This window comes from Stegostoma tigrinum, chromosome 5 (assembly GCF_030684315.1).
Source record: "Stegostoma tigrinum isolate sSteTig4 chromosome 5, sSteTig4.hap1, whole genome shotgun sequence".
NCBI lineage: Eukaryota > Metazoa > Chordata > Chondrichthyes > Orectolobiformes > Stegostomatidae > Stegostoma > Stegostoma tigrinum.
The window spans coordinates 21,683,402-21,701,104 of NC_081358.1; the positions used below are offsets into that span (position 1 = coordinate 21,683,402).

Genomic DNA, 17,703 nt, shown 5'->3' on the forward strand with positions numbered 1-17,703 from the left:
CTGCAACCGCAGGAAGTGCTACACTTGCTCCCACACCTCCTCCCTCACCCCTATCCCAGGCCCCAAGATGACATTCCACATTAAGCAGAGGTTCACCTGCACATCTGCCATTGTGGTATATTGTATCCATTGTACGCGATGTGGCTACCTCTACATTGGGGAAACCAAGCGGAGGCTTGGGGACCGCTTTGCAGAACACCTCTGCTCGGTTCGCAATAAACAACTGCACCTCCCAGTCGCAAACCATTTCCACTCCCCCTCCCATTCTCTTGATGACATGTCCATCATGGGCCTCCTGCAGTGCCACAATGATGCCACCCGAAGGTTGCAGGAACAGCAACTCATATTCCTCTTGGGAACCCTGCAGCCTAATGGTATCAATGTGGACTTCACCAGCTTCAAAATCTCCCCTTCCCCCACCGCATCCCAAAACCAGCCCAGTTCATCCCCTCCCCCCACTACATCACACAACCAGCCCAGTTCTTCCCCTCCCCCAACTGCATCCCAAAACCAGTCCAACCTGTCTCTGCCTCCCTAACCGGTTCTTCCTCTCACCCATCCCTTCCTCCCACCCCAAGCCGCACCACCAGCTCCTACCTACTAACCTCATCCCACCTCCTTGACCTGCCCGTCTTCCCTGGACTGACCTATCCCCTCCCTACCTCCCCACCTATACTCTCTCCACCTATCTTCTTTTCTCTCCATCTTCGGTCCGCCTCCCCCTCTCTCCCTATTTATTCCAGAACCCTCACCCCATCCCCCTCTCTGATGAAGGGTCTAGGCCCGAAACATCAGCTTTTGTGCTCCTGAGATGCTGCTTGGCCTGCTGTGTTCATCCAGCTCCACATTTTGTTATCTTGGATTCTCCAGCATCTGCAGTTCCCATTATCTCTCTTTCTACCGATGCTGCCAGACCTGTTGAGTTTCATCTGTAGCCTCTGTGTTTGTTTCAGATTTGTAGCATCCACAGTATTTTACTTTTATTTTCATAAGATTTTACTTTTACTAATTCAGACAACGGGAGCAGATACATGAAAACGCCTCCTCCTGCAAGTTCCCTTTCAAGCCACCCACAGCCTTGATTTGGAAACATATAGCAGTTCAAAATCGTGGAATTCTTTCCCTAGCAGAATTGTCTGCCTACAGTGAATGAACTGCAGCAGTTCAAGGAGGCAGCTCACTGCTCATCTCTCAAATGGAGATGGGCAATAAATTCTGGCTCAGCTGGTGAAGTCTCCATCCCATGAGTGAATTAAAATAAGTATGACATTGGCGGTAGTGATAGCGGGTGTTGTAGACAGAATAGGGACAAGGGGATTGTAAAATATGATGCCAGTTTAACAGCACAAATTTCACTGTTCCTGAGAGGAAAGATCTGCTATTGTTACATCTCTTCTGCTGCCAGTTTGAAAGCAAGGTTAGGACCCAGGGAATATAACTAGCCTTTTACGCTTGATGGGCTGAATGGCCTAATTCAGCTCCCATATCTTATGGTCTTACACACTTGTATCTTCCTCTCCTGTGATCTTGACCACCTATGACGATAAATGGAAAAGCTAACACATTTGAGTTCCTGTTCAAGCTGTACAGCATCCTGACTTGGATATAAACAACAAGTGTGTGAAGAGTGCAAGAATTTCCTGTTAAGGACCATTGTGGCTCACCACAACTATCATTGCAGAATCTCTACAGTGCGGAAGCAGGCCATTCAGCCTAGCAAATCCACACTTACCCTCTGAAAAGCTTCCTACCCAGGCCCACCCTATAACCCTGCATTTCCCATGGCTAACCCACTCAGCCTGCACACTATGGGCAATTTAGCATGGCCAATCCACCCTAACATGTACGCCTTCGGACTGTAGGAGGAAACTGGAGCACCTAGAGGAAACCCACACAGGCACAGGCAGAATGTGCAAATTCCACACAGTCATCTGAGGGTAGAACAGAACCTGAGTCACTGGCGCTGTGAGGCAGCACTGCTAACCACTGAGCCACCGTGCCACCCCATCATTGCTGGGCATCTGCTGAAAGACACCAAGTGTGGCCACGCATGCGTCACCCATGAGAACAAAGAACAAATCCTTTATGAGTGAATTGCACAGGAATGATTTTAAACTCTGATATTTCAGTGCTGTCATTGTTAACGTGTTTATATTCCTGCTTGTAAGTGGCAGCTTGCCAGCCTGGTTTCAGCTACCACAAACAAGAACAGAATCTCTGCTTCACCTCCTTTAGGTGATTTCATGTTTATTTATAGCAGCAACATCGATGAGGCGTAGTGGTGGAAATTTAGACAGCAATAACTGTGAACAGTATTGTTCCTGAATTAATAGCCAAAATATCAGTGAAACACAAGAAAGCAACTCTTATCTACATATTTGAATATTTTGTGCACTTTATGGACAATAATCTCGTGACTGTTATACACTTCACTATGATTTAGATAGTTACTAACTTTTGCCAGTACTCATGTTTTTCCTCAAGTTCTTTTTTTTATCCCTCGCAATGAAAACTAGCACCAACATAATATCATACCGAGGATCTCTGAGAATATCAGGCTTTGTTTTTGTTGGGAGGCCCTCTTGTGGAAGTAATTACCCATTCTCCAGCTTTTAGTATATCAGGGTCAGAGATATAAGAGAAACCAAGTCACACCAAAATGAAATTCAGAAAGAAGTTCATTTTAGAAAAATGCTATGCGGGATATATATGATTAAATAAGTAGAATTACAAATCAATCTCAACACATGGAGCTGTGAAATGAAGCAACGTGTGCCACATTTTAGATCCGATGAGATCATTTTGCTGTAATAATCTTTTGAAATGAGCTGAAAAATCATTTTTCTTTACACAATGAACATTCAACCAATTCAGATGGAATTTTTTTGAGGGAAGAACAAAACAAAATCACTCCATTCCTACCCACTGACCTGAAAATGTGGTATTTTCTATTACATGAGTTATGTCCACAATTAGGATGATAAATCTTTGTTAGAGATTACACTGTAACTGGACTTTTCTGTGAGATGTGCATAAACGTCTTTCACTAGCATTGTATGAAAAGCAATAATTACCTGAATCAGTGGAAATGAACGTTGAAGGGAAACAATTATGGTGGTGAATTTCCATGGTCCTCAAGGACGTACCTCTCCATTAAAATGATTTTTATATCAAAACTTTCACATATTATTACAGACTTAATGGGCTGAATTTAGCATGGCCGATCCACCTAACCTGCATATCTTTGAACTGTGGGAGAGAACGCACACAGACACAGAGAAGGTGCAAACTCCACACAGACTCCGAGGCTGGAATTGAACCCAGGCCCATGGTGTTGTAAGGCAGCGCTGCTGAGCACTGAACCACCATACCATACCAATCCTACAAATACTTAGATAATAAAATGTGAGGCTGGATGAACACAGCAGGCCAAGCAGCATCTCAGGAGCACAAAAGCTGACGTTTCGGGCCTAGACCCTTTAGGCCCGAAACGTCAGCTTTTGTGCTCCTGAGATGCTGCTTGGCCTGCTGTGTTCATCCAGCCTCACATTTTATTATCTTGGAATCTCCAGCATCTGCAGTTCCCATTATCTCTGATACTACAAATACTTAGTTTAGTTTATACTCCTATATTTTCTGTAAAGTTCTATGGTATTGTTCATCCTAAGTAATTATGTTTCACAGCAGATTGACCTAAAGCATTTTAAAAATTACTGTTTGGGTTTTCATCAGACCATCAGTTCACCAAACGTTACCCAACTAATCTCCTATTCAGATAGTTTGAGATTAAAAAAATCAAATTTCCACAAATACCGCAGAATTCGAAATAAAAATAGGACATTGGCTGACACTGAATAATTCTCGACTCATGTTTCAGATATGGACCTTTGACAAAGCAGCCCCCAAGTTTGATGCCAGTGTTTTTAATAAAGTTTAACAATACTATAATTAATTACACATGCAGAAACTAATTAAATAGATAAGAATCCACTCAGCATGATGGTATTTACATAGCTACTACTAAGTTCAGAAAGAGTAAGTGATGAATTAGTTATCATGTAAATAATGTAATTAAACTGATCTAATTACCTGTAGGATTGGGATGGTGTGGTGGCTCAGTGCTTAGCAGTGCCGCCTGCCAGCACCATGGACCTGGGTTCAACTTCCAGCCTCAGGATATGTGTGGCGTTTGCACCTTCTCCCTGTGTCTGTGTGGGTTTCCTCCCACAGTCCAAAGATTTGCAGGATAGGAGAATTGACCATGCTAAATTGCCCATAATGTCTAGGAATGTGCAGGCTAAGTGGTTTAGCCAAAGGAAATGCAGGGTTATAGGGAGGTGGCTCTGGATGGAATGTTGTTCTTGTGGATTTGATGGGCTGAGTGGCCTGCTCCCACACTGTAAGGATTCTCTAATTCTGGTGAACAGGCCTGACAAAGAAGCAGTACTCTGAAAGCTTGTGATTTCAAATAAATCTGTTGGAACATAACCTGGTGTCTTGTGATTTCTGACCTGGAATAATTAAGTAATTGTGATCAGTTGACCAAATATAGACTAAATCTGTATTTTTTCAGCTCAGTAGACATTATTGAGCAGTGTGTTAAAGACCACAGGTTTGGAATATTATTTGTTTAAAAAATTAGGGAATAGCTTAGAATATAAGGATCTTCCTTCATGCATCAGGACCAACAACACAGTCGCCTCCCCACCTTTTATGACCAAAATTTTCTTCCATCAGCACCACACCAGGTTTACAATATCACATATCTGAGGAACTTCGACTGGCGTCTGAACTTGTGCACTAATGGGATATTCATATCAGGAGCCCACTTCCCTGTACCGAAAATCAAAATAGCAAAGGTCTTAGAAATCAGACATTAAAATTATGATCATTCATCCCCTCGTTGTATTTCCGTGCTGCTAATTGTAGGCAACAGTTTCTTCACAAAGAAATTGTAGCTTGAAAGAAACACTGGTCAAGCTATTTAATTTTGCCTAGGTATCTGCGGACACTATGTGATACCAAATCATATTCTGTATTCTAGCACTGCCACTTTGGTCTTGGGCACTGGAAAAAAGTGAGAATGAAATGCATTAGTAAGAATCTATTTATTTTAAGAATGTTCATCTATTTTTCCATTTGCACTAAGATAGTGGTGTTCTTCTTGTGCCTCATTCGAGTGACCATTTCTCATATTCATGAGAATTTTAACTTCACCATCGCTTGGTCAATCCTGTAACGCAATTCAACTATTTCCATTTGTGTGTAGTTGTTTGTGGGGCAGTCAGCATAGTCTTTCCTTACCCTTGAACCGGGTGGCCTAGGTTCAGGTCCAAAGTGTGGCTGGGTGTGTGTTCTCCAGAGGATCGACATAGATTTGATGGGCGGAATGGCCACAGGGCCTTAGGGATTCTATGATTCAGGATCACACCTTGCGATTGCTCTTGAGCACCCAATATATCATGTTAAGGAACAAGAACAGAAGTTGCTGGAAAAGCTCAGCAGGTCTGGCAGTATCTGTGGAGAGAAAATCACAGTTAACGTTTCGGGTCTAGTTCTGAGGAAGGGTCACTGGACCCAAAACGTTAGCTCTGCAGCACGGTGCAACTACGCAGAGCAGAGAAAAATCACCTATACAGTATATTCAAAAAGAATGGGGACCCTATGAACACAGTCCGCCGATTCCTCAGCAATAAACCTAAACAGACAAAACAGGCTCAGAAACCATAACCACTCTCCCCTACATCAAAGACATTTCCGAAATAACTGCCAGACTACTCGGACCTCTTGGCATCAGGGTAGCCCACAAACCCACCAACACACTAAAACAGCAGCTAATGAACTTATAAGACCCTATACAGACAACAAACTAAACAAACGTCATCTACAAAATACCTTGCAAGAACTGTGACAAACACTACATTGGACAAACAGGCAGGAAGCTAGCCACCAGGATACATGAACATCAACTAGCCACAAAACAACATGACCCACTATCACTCGTATCCTTACACACAGATGAGGAAGGACACCACTTTGATTGGGACAACACATCCATCCTAGGACAAGCCAAACAGAGACACGCACGAGAATTCCTAGAAGCATGGCATTCCAACCGGAACTCCATCAACAAACACATTGATTTGGAGCCAATCTACCATCCCCTGAGAAAAAGAACAGGAAATGACATCACCGACAGTGGAAATGACATCACCAACCCAAGGAAACCTAACCAGGTAAATAGAAAGCGGGACATAACACCAGCGCTTCATCGGAGGCTCGCTGTTGATGTTACCTAGAATGGCGACTGATTATCTGGAAACAAACCTTCCAGCTCAGTGAACCAGCTTACATCCGGAACAAAATAAAGACCCACTCTTCTGTGGACCGAGAGGAGGAGAGCGCTGTGTTGGAGGTGAAAGGAAGACGTCGGGTTGGCTGTGCACCCTTGCAACCGGTGGATCTTAATGCTGGCTTCGGCCTAACGCTGGTTCAGGGGAGCAGCCAACTTGCAACGATGGCTGCGGCAAGTGCTCGTGCCCCAGGTCAGGGCGTCCGGAACACCATCCGTGTTTCCGTAAAGAAGGTGGATGAAGGTGCACCTGTGGACCGCACCTTCTTCGTGAAGAGGGTCCTGTTGGACTGTTGTGGGTTCGCTGCTGCGGACATTTACTGCCTGGAGGATTTCCCCAGAGGAGGTTTTTACGATGTGACCTTCAGGAGTGCCAAGCTTTGCGAGCGCTTCCTGGAGGTTTTCAAGGAGAAAGGAGGTGAGGGCCCCCTCTCTGTATTGACCGCTGTCCCGCTGTTTGTGATGCCAGCGCAGAGGAGCCGTATGGTGACTGTACACATGTACAACCCACATGTGCCAGCAGTTGATGCCCTGACCTTCCTTGGAAGGTACGTGAAGTTGGAAGGGGACCTAACTGACATCATGGACCCCTTTGGCATCTGGACCAGTAAGAGGCAGGTCAAGGTGACGCTGAGGATGGGCGCGGACGGGAATGTCGTACACCCACTGTCCAGCTTCGCGATCTGCGGGAGCAAGGGCTACCTGACCTATGCAGGGCAACCTAAAGTCTGCCATGCCTGTGGTAGGTCAGGTCACGTGGTGGCCGACTGCAAAGCCACCATCTGCAGGAACTGCAGGGAGGAGGGACACCTTGCAAAGCATTGCCCACAAGAGAAAAGCTGCAAACTTTGCGAGGAAGCGGGCCACCTCTATAGAGCATGCCCGCAGCGGGGGACCACCTACACCCAGGTCGCCGGCAGGGGCAATGCGGGGCCAGCCCCCCCGGAGGAGAGGAAGGCACCAGGGCCCTGCACTAATGTGCAGGAGGGCCAGGTCATGCAGGAGGGCCCAGCCCCGCAGGATGGGCCCGAGGCCAGCAAAGCGCCCCTGCAGGCTCCGCTCCCCCCCGACAACCCGGAGTCGATGGAGGCGGCGACAGGCGACCCAGGGGAGTGGACAACAGTCCGGAAAGCGAGGAGGAAGGTACATCGACGGGCCCAGGAACCGCAACCATCAGGCGGGAAGAGGCAGCTACGGGGGGCTATAAGCGCTCCTCTGACGAGGGGGATTCGGAGAGGGCCCACCTGAAGCAGAAGTTAAAGATCTCAAGGGAGAAGGAAAGCAGCACCACGCTTCCAGGTGACGGGACGCATGCTGAGGCTCCCTCCGACACCCAGTCAGGTGCCGCTGGGGCACTGGAGGGCTCTCTGGAACTTCCAGGCGGAAAGGAGGAAACAGCGCGTCCCCAGCCTGACCCAGAGCCAGACTCTCCTGCCTCCGTACCCCCGACGGGGGGATGCCACCCGGAAGGCAGCACAGACGGTTTACTGAGCCCGGAGAGCGTCCAGCAGTTAGCCCGGGCAATGGGCATGAAGGGACAGATAGAGGGGCTGGACCTTGGACTTGGGGAGGGCACTGCGGTAACTGCCCACAATGAGGGTATGAGTTGCGAGCATTAATGTGCGCAGTGTCAAGTCAACTGCAAGATGTGTGTCCACGTTGGCCTACCTGACCACCGTCAGGGCGGACTTCCTGTTTCTGCAGGAGTGTGGGATACCGCACCTCAGCAGGTACGGGAAATGGTCCGGCGCCTGGACCTGTGGGCCTTCGATCTGGTCGGGGGGTAACGACTGTCGCTCCTTGGGCCTGGCTATTCTGCTGCGAGGGCGCGACTTCACCATCTCTCAAGTTCAGGAGGTGGTGGGGGGGCGCCTCCTAGTGGCTGACGTCACCTACAGGAACGCTCCCCTGAGGCTGATCGATGTGTATGCCCCAGCAGTATGGAGTGAGCGGTTGGCCGTCCTGCAGCGGCTTCCACCCCTGCTGGCTACGTCCAGGCCGGTCATCCTAGGCGGAGACTTCAACAGCATCATCGATGCAGATGGAAGATCCGGCGTGGGGACAGCGGGTGGGAGGGAGTCAACTGGATATCACGTCCAGATTCCTGATGGGCACGGTGAAGGACGCCAAGCTGCTTGACGTCTTCAGCGCCCCTGCAGATGGAGTGCAGCGGAGGTACACCTGGTCGCGGCCAGACGGGTCTATTCGCTCAAGGATAGACTTCCTGTTTGTGTCACGGGCGTTCTCGGTCAGGTCCACCGGCATCGAGCCAGTGTTCTTCTCTGACCATTGCCCCGTTGGCCGATTGTCACTTACAGGACGACCAGCCGGCCGGCAGGGGGACGTGGAAGCTCAACACGACTCTGTTGACCCCAGAGAACGTCAAGGAGCTTAAGAGGGAATACACCGGTTGGCGAACCGTGAAACCCCTCTGAGTCTCCGGGCGGCTGGTGGGATACGGTGAAGGAGAACATCAAGAGGTTCTTTGTCCTCAAGGGTGTTCGGAAGGCGAGAGAGGGGTGGGGAAAGCTGTCGTGACTCCAGAAAAGGGTGCAGAACCTGCTCCTTCTGCAGTTGATGGGGGTCGATGTCACGGACGACCTCCGCAAGGTGAGGGGCCAGCAAGCCTTGCTCTTTGCCGCGGAGGCCTCCAGGATAATCTTCCGGTGCAGGGTCCGCTCCGTGGAGCAGGACGAGACGTGCTCGCGTTTCTTCTTTCAGAAGGTGCACAAAGAGAGCTCTGTGCTTAGCCGGCTGAAGGAGGACGACGGGTCGGTGACGTCGTCTCGGCCCGACATTTTGAGGATCAGCAGATCCTTCTATGCCGGACTGTACAACATGAAGCCCATGGACAGCACGGCCTCCGAGTTCTTCCTGTCGTCTATCACGGAGGTCTTAGACGACGGCACGAGGGAGTGGCTGGACCGGCCGATATCCCTGGACGAGCTGACCAGAGCCCTCAAGTCCTTGGAGAGGAATAGGACTCCCGGGAGCGATGGCTTACCGGTTGAGCTGTATTCCGCTCTGTGGGACCTGGTCAGCCAGGACCTGCTGGAGATGTACAATAGTGTGCTTCGGGCAGGGGAAATGTGCAAGTCCATGAGGAAGGGCATCATCACCCTCATTTACAAGAGGAAAGGGGAGAGGGAAGAAATTAAGAATTGGCGTCCCATTTCACTATTGAACGTGGACTACAAAATCCTGGCCAAGGTCATAGCCAACCGGGTCAGGTCTGTCCTGGAGTCGGTGATTCACCCTGACCAAACCTGTGCTGTGCCGAGCAGGAAGATCGCTGAGAGCCTCGCGCTCATCAGGGATACGATCGCCTATGTACAGGACAGGCGGGTGGACACCTGCCTCGTCAGCCTGGACCAGGAGAAGGCCTTCGACAGGGTCTCTCATGCTTACATGAGGGACGTCCTCTCCAAATTGGGGTTCGGGGAGGGCATCCGCAATTGGATCCAGCTGCTCTACACCAACAACGTTAGTGCAGTCTCGATCAACGGGTGGGAATCGGACAGTTTTCCCGTCAAATCTGGAGTCAGGCAGGGCTGCCCGCTGTCTCCTGCCTTGTTCGTGTGCTGTGTGGAGCCCTTCGCCGCATCCATCAGGAAGGACGTGAGCCTGAAGGGCGTGACTATCCCAGGCAGCAGAGGCCTTCAGGTCAAGACCTCCCTGTACATGGACGATGTCGCCGTCTTCTGCACCGATCGTCGGTCGGTGAGTAGACTATTGGATATCTGCGGCCAGTTTGAACTGGCCTCGGGTGCCAAAGTCAATAGGGGTAAGAGCGAGGTCATGTTCTTCGGGAACTGGGACGACCGCTCCTTCATCCCCTTCACCGTCAGGACAGACTACCTGAAGGTGCTGGGTGTTTGGTTTGGTGGAGCTGGGGCATGCACTAAGACTTGGGAGGAGCGTATCACCAAATTGAAGCAGAAGCTGGGCAGGTGGACGCTCCGGTCCCTCTCCATCGCAGGTAAGAACCTGGTTGTCAGGTGCGAGGGGCTTTCGGTACTGTTGTATGTGATGCAGGCCTGGCCTATTCCCTGGACCTGCGCCGCTGCGGTCACCCGGGCCATCTTCCACTTCATTTGGCGGTCGAGGATGGACCGGGTCCGCAGGGACACCATGTACAAAGACATGGAAAATGGGGGAAAGGGCGTACCGAACGCCACCCTCGCCCTGACGGCTACTTTTGTGTGCGGCTGCATCAAGCTGTGCGTAGATCCTCAGTACGCAAACACCAAGTGTCACTACTTACTGAGGTTCTACCTGTCCCCGGTGTTGCGAAGGATGGGCCTGGCCTCATTGCCGCGGAACGCTCCGAGTAGTTGGACCGTCCCGTACCACCTGTCCTTCGTGGAGAAATTTTTGAAAGGAAACACCTTTTGACCACAAGGCCGTCAGGCAGTGGTCAGCACGTAGTACCTTCGAGACCCTTCGGGAAAAGGAGAGGGTGGATCCCGTCGTGTGGTTCCCCACGCAGACTGCCAAAGTCATTTGGCAGAATGCCTCATCGCCAGAACTTTCAAACAAGCACAAGGACATTGCTTGGCTGGCGGTGAGAGGTGCTCTGCCAGTGAGATCCTTTATGCATGCCCGGAATCTCTGGGCCACCGCACGCTGCCCTCGATGTGGCTGTGGAGGGGACGAGACTGTTGATCACCTCCTTCTGGAGTGTGCCTATGTGCAGGAGGTCTGGAGGGGGATGCAGTGGTATTTGTCGAGGCTCGTCCCGAGCAGCTCTGTGACGCGGGACTCCGTGCTCTACGGGCTGTTTCCCGGGACGCACATCGAGACCAACATCAATTGAGCCTGGAGAACCATCATTGCGGTGAAAGACGCTCTTTGGTCTGCCCGCAACTTGCTGGCCTGCCAGCTGAAAGAACTGACCCGACCAAATGTTGCAGACTGGCACACTCCAAAGTCCAGGACTACGTGCTGAGGGACGCGCTAAAGCTTGGGGCAGCCGCCGCCAAGGCACGGTGGGGAAAGACCACGGTATGAAACCCCTCATCCACAATAGAAAAAAGGGCCCTATCTGGTAAATGGGTCCAGCTGGCGCCTTCCCCAACTGGTCAGGGGGCCAACTGGGACTGTGCGGGGTGACGACTGCCGGGGTATTTTCTTTGCTTTGTTTTTTTTTTCTTCTTTGTTTGTTTTTTTTTTCTTCTTTGTTTGTTTTTTTTCCTTTAGTTGGTGTACATACCCCCTGGGTAACCCGGAGTGGCTTGCATGACTGGGTGGGTGTATAAATGTTTTTTTTTGTACATCTTATGAATAAAGTATATTTTTTCAAATAAAAAAAAGTGACAAAACGTCTGAAAACTAACCTTCCAGCTCAGCGAGCAAACTTACATCCAGAACGTTAGCTCTGATTTCTCTTCACAGATGCTGCCACACCTGCTGAGGTTTTCCAGCAACTTCTGTTCTTGTTCCTGATTCACAACATCCACAGTTCTTTTGATTTTTAATTTTTATACATCATTTTAAGGTCCATATTCATTTCTTCACAATGTTGTGCCATCACATTGTACATAAAATTCTTTCAATTTAATATTGAAATGAAAGGTTACTCTGGTAGAACATAAACTCAGTTTTATAGTTCCTACGATACACCTTCACAAGAGGTTTGTTGTTCTGTCACAGTTAATGACTTTATCAGAGTTGCACAGTTTGATTGTAGCCATGATAGCTATCTGTTATCTTCTTTGTCAAAGCACAATTCCACACCCTCGTAATATGTTTTGAAGTTTCTAACTGAAGCTGAAGCCAGAGGGAGAGGGGACTTTTGTTCTGTTCTGTTTGTAACTGTCTATGCTTCTTTTGCCGTTCTCAAAATAGACCCTCATGATTGATTGCTCTGATTGGCTTCCAGTGAAATCAGCGACAAATTACAAACTTTTTCATCCTTACATTTCCTGTAATTGTGCTCATCAAAATTTTTACTGCAATAATTAAATTATTGATTATATACTAGGTGTTTTATCTTTTTTGGTTGGAAGATGATGATGATTATTTCTCTCTTAAACATGCTCACACACATGTTAGAATGTGTCCTGTGACATTGTTTGTAGTGAATGCAATCACATTTCTTTCTGAACCAACAATAGTGTCATCACAAATAATGTACAGTGCATTGTCAGTTCACTGCTGACTCCATTCAGTTCTAATTACTTGGTGTTATGTGTGTTTGCTGTATTTGAATTCATGTATTTTATCTATTCTGTCACACTGAAACCTAGGTGAGTAGAGCACGGGAGGATTCCAATGCAGTGGATGTGATCTTGAGATGTGTTATAACAGAGGGTAGGGGTGGGCTCTTGAGGAATTTGCAACATTTAGCCAATTCCAGAAAGTGGCAGTGGTTAACTGGAAGAAAAAAAATGTTCAAACCTCGATTTAGTTTGGATGCCTGGAGATTCAGGTCTTCATTGAGTTGATGTTGTTAAAATGCTTTCTGAATGCAGGCTGTAATCTGATACTATACCCTTACACTCGGTGAACCTAGGTTCCCAATACTAAAGTCTAAGTAAGCAATTGAATATCCTGCCACATTCTCAAAATTGAGACTCAGAATCCCAATTTAGAGGTGATGCTTTGAAGGAAGCATTTTCAATGGGACTTAAATAGTTAATGACCTTTTTTTATCGGCATCTTGTACAATTTTGTTCTGAGTCCTGATTGACTGCAAATAGAGTAAAGGAAGAAAGAACTTAAAATTTGTGTAGCATTCGCACAAAACACAGAATGTTCCAACCCTCTTCACAGCCAGTGAATGTTTTATAAAGTTTAGTCGCTGTTGCAATGTCAGATCATTCCAGAGTATTTTTGCTACATTTATTGAAAAGTAAGGTCAGTTCGTTCCTCTTCCATTTTCTCTTTGACAGGAGGGGAGTTCGTGCAGTGTAGAATGTGGGTCGCCCAGTCATTGTTCTGAACTATCATAAACTCCAGCGGAACCAGTCGTGGACTAAACAACTACTTGATATTGGCCCACTCATTATGAGTTAGCAGCTGCCTGTCAGCTACAGCCTCCCCACAAAATAGCAGCTAGTCCTGAATCCGCATTGAGTACAGTGGAATGAATATTATGGAATGAGCAGGGAACACAGCTGTCTACACCTCTATTGCATGACATTTTTTTGTAGTATTGTAGTCCAAAAATAATCAAAAACAACTGTGTATACAATTTGTGCAATCACTGGAAGGTGCTTTGTCCAGTGGATGTTGGTTAATTCATGTCACATTGCTGAGCACGGCTCTGGTTAGCTGACTATGGGAAGGATGTTGTCGCCCTTGAGAGGTTATGTCACCGAACAATGCAAATGTTTCTGTGTTTCAGAGATTTATACCATGTGGGTATGTTTTTAAAAAAAAGTCAGGCTTGTTTTCAATGAAAAAGAGGTGACTCAAGTGATCTAATCAGAGTTTTCAAATTTTGAAGGGAGACCACAGAATTATTTAAGCTAAATTATTCATCACAACAATGTCTAACCTGTAAATATTGAAATAAACTAAGGATTAACAAGGGATGTCATTGGAATCTTGGCATGCAAGGGAATTGGAACAGAAGGTGCCAAAGATTAGCATTAGATGTATGTCTTGTGAAAGAAAATCTGAAAAACATGTTAAGAGGACATCTGGTTGAGTCAGTGTTTGAAAAAGGGACTACTTCTTTCAGCATAATAGATTTCCTTAAATTTTCCAGAGAAATTTTCACCATCTCTACACTAAATTATAGCTGTAGATGAATGAATACACATATTTCATTATGTTGCATTGGTAGTGTTTAATCTTGATCAGCCTTTATAGTGGTGTACTAATGAACATGACTGCATTCAGAAATGCCTGAAATAAAAAATCCAGTTGTGGATCACAACATTTAGGGTTATAAATTCTACAAAATTTCTTCACTTACTTCAGCTTCATTTGAAGTTCAGAGGTTGCCGATAAAAGCATTAATAGTTCAAAAAAAAGTGTCTGGGAAATAAAGTTTTCCTCTAAAACCATAACTGGATGCCAGGGGATTGCAACAGCAGTTCAGATCAATAGAAAGGTAGCAGCAAGCTTCGTCCTGCAGTAACACATATGAACTGCATGATTAGTGGGAAGTGGAAGGAGCAAACTATTGATGTCCTCCACCAGAAAAGGAAGAAAGTTGGCAAATGCAAGGATGTTTATGTACCTTATACAGTCTGGAGACTACCTGGTGTTGGAAGTGGCATCCTTAGTTTAGGAATGTTGTGCAGCATGGGCAACATGATGTAGCGGGATCAAAGCTAGTTTTTATTGCGTGGAAAAATAGCTCTACTTCAATACAAGTGGGTGTTTCAAGTTACAAAGAGTCTCTGAAATTATTCCTGCAATTTGCACAGTGAAAATTATTAAAGTAAATTCTCATTTTCAGCCCTTCCACTGTACAGCTGTACAAATTCAGATGACGTGTCAGGAATTTACGTCCATGTCAACTCACAACCTTAAAATAAATGGGCTAAAAGCTCTCATGCATACTCCCAGTGGGGCAAGACATTGCTAAAGACAAAATCTTACCCCCTTGTTTTACAAATTATGTGTATTTCCCATTCCAGTAGATGTCCAACACCTTCCCTGTCAAAAAATTGCAAAAATATCAGTCTTAGCCTCTGCTAGAGTGAATTTTCAAACGTGGGAAGAGTGGTTTCTGCCATTTATCTGCCGAAAGAGATACTAAATGCTGTAGGAAAATAAAGTTAGTTCCTGAAGAAATTCAGGCTGGGTACATTTTCATCAGAATCCTGCTGACAAACACTACAGAAATCAAAACGTGGCATTAGAATTAATGCACTTCTTCCATTTCATGATACATTAGGTCAAAACTGTGCTGAAGCCAGGCATCTCATGGCCTGTGCCATTAGTTACACAATTTCCTGCACGTTTCCCTCTTTAACATAATTTACCCAGTAAGTTACTGAAGGTGGAAACACAATGGAATATGCGCAACTTTGGTAAATGGCAGGACTAAAAATTGTTTCCTTGACTGAAGAAATTTAATGTTTGAGAAAGGAACAGCGATACAACAGCGGGTGAGGTTCAGTCAAATCAGAGAAAGAGAGAAAGAAGGATAGAATAAAAGAAAACGGACAGAATAGAAAAGTAAGTGGAGATTTAAAATTGCGAACAGCTATTTACTTCATGTAGGAATTAGAATGACGAGTTTAAATTGTTCCTCTTTTGGGTCAACATTGAATTGTCACATCATTAACTAGCCACATAACACAGTAACTTACATGTTCTGACTTTTTGCATTGAGATGAACAAATAATCAATGCATAATTTCAGCAACAACTGAAATGATGAGATACCTTCTGCATAAATGAAGCACAAAGTGGCAGAAGCTGAATGCAATATTTCCACAACTGCTGTTGCATTTTTTTTGAAAACTCCTTTACTGTCCAGTACTCTTTGGTCTCTCAGGCATACATTCAGCTCTTTGTACAAGCCAGCAGTAATAGGTGATTTTTTTTAAATTTGTCGATGCAGGAAATTTTCAGAAGAAGGGGAAATGGACAAAGTAACAGCAGCCATGGTCCTGACCAGCCTTTCCACCAGTCCACTCGTCCGCAGTCCTCCCTCTGCTGTCCGTGTTGCAGGTAATTCATTAAATTCAGTTTATCTACCCAGGAGCACTTTGGTAAAATTGAATCTAGGTTACAACTCTTTATTTCATTTCTGCAGTAAGATTTTCCGTTGCGTGCAACATCTCAAAGGATTGGGGAGTGAATTTTGTTTACCAACGCTTCTTATGTACAATTTGTAAAATCCCTTGTCCTGGAAGCACTACCTAGTGCACATTAATATGTTGTAGAACTTTAACGAACATGTTTTGTGTTGTCAACTAGCAGCCTTGCTGAACCATGACTTAAGACATGGTTTAAAGGCTTTTGCATGTCTAGCGGTTAATCCTGTGTTTCCTATTTCTTGATTCAAACAATGTCTGCTGGTAGATCTTGTTTAGGAACGTTACTTGTTATGGGGCACTGAGATGGAAGGGGTAGATGAGGCAGGTTATTACTCAGTGAATGGCAGGTCACTAGGAAGTTCAGAGGAAGAGAGGGATCTTTGAGTTCCCTTGTCCACAGATCCCTGAAAGCAGCAGGACAGATTAATAGGAAAGTTAAAAAGGCACACAGGACACTTGCCTTTGTTAGTTATAACATAGGTTATAGTAGCAGTAATGTTATGTTGGAGCTATACAAAACTTGGGTTAGGCCACAGCTGCAGTACTGTGTGTAGCTGTGGTCACTGCACTGTGTGAATCATTGGCGTGAGATTGTTTATTCCTGAGAGAGCATAATTTCACCTGCAGTGTGGTACCTCTTGAATAGCAATCTAGGCTGGTAGACAGCAAAAGGGGCATTGATGGGTTGGGAGGACAGATGTTGTTTTCCTGAGTGAAGATAGGATGTACATTACTGCATGTCACTTCTCCAAGATGGAGCACTCAGCAATGCTAACTATCTGCTGCAGGGCTCATTGCTGAGCCACTGTAAGTAATGGGATGACCTTTTACGCAATGAAATCCTCAACCCTGCTGCCGGCAGTCTGAACTTGCATGATGTTGGACCTTGTTCTCATTCTGATTTGTTATTAGCATCAGTCATAACAATACCGAGTCAGGACTTGATTGATGAGACATCAAAATGCACTGTCCAGTGTGTGCTTTAAGCTGAATTGCGACATGAGCACTATGTCTTTAATGAGTTTATCCAACAGGGATCCTTTGGCATATTGCATTCCATAAAGCAATGAGCACAGCACAACCCTTACATAACCCTTACATTCAGTCTGCCTTTGATCTGTGGATTGTATGCATGCAGCCCTTGAAAACACTGCACATCAAAGAAACATAGAAGTGAAAACAGAATGGCAACAAGGTGCAGTTAACTCCTCTCAATCTGTTATTCTTATATGGCCCATTTAGCTGCTTTTAAAGTTGATATTACAATAAACATGAGCAACCAGCCAACATCCACTGGACCATCTTGGCTCCCCCACATTCCAACAGTTTCTCATTCGTGCTTCAGATCCATTCATAACATCTGATTTTCAGCAGAAAGCTGTTTTAGCTCATTGCATCTTGATCTCACAAACACACCAGGATATCGCAGTTCACTGGAATGTGTACCCTCCTTTCCAGCCAGCTGATGTTGTAACAGCCTGAACTTCACTGGATCCCATGGACGTGTTGGGCTTGATGCATGTCCTGTGATGATACTGGCCTTCAGAATAGGCATTATTGTCGAGGCCACAAGAATACAATCTGAGTTGTTCACTACTCCCCTGCTGGAAAGGATAGACTTTGCACA

The 17,703-nt window shown here is 46.2% G+C and overlaps 1 protein-coding gene across 1 annotated transcript in view; it reads left to right on the top strand.

The window, feature by feature from the left end:
• Positions 1-17,703, top strand: part of znf704 (zinc finger protein 704) — a 168,070-nt gene that overhangs the window by 99,040 nt on the left and 51,327 nt on the right. The window contains exon 3 of the mRNA XM_048528453.2: positions 15,878-15,987. Within this exon, the coding sequence (XP_048384410.1) occupies positions 15,878-15,987 (110 nt within the window). The remainder of the gene's footprint in view (positions 1-15,877; positions 15,988-17,703) is intronic.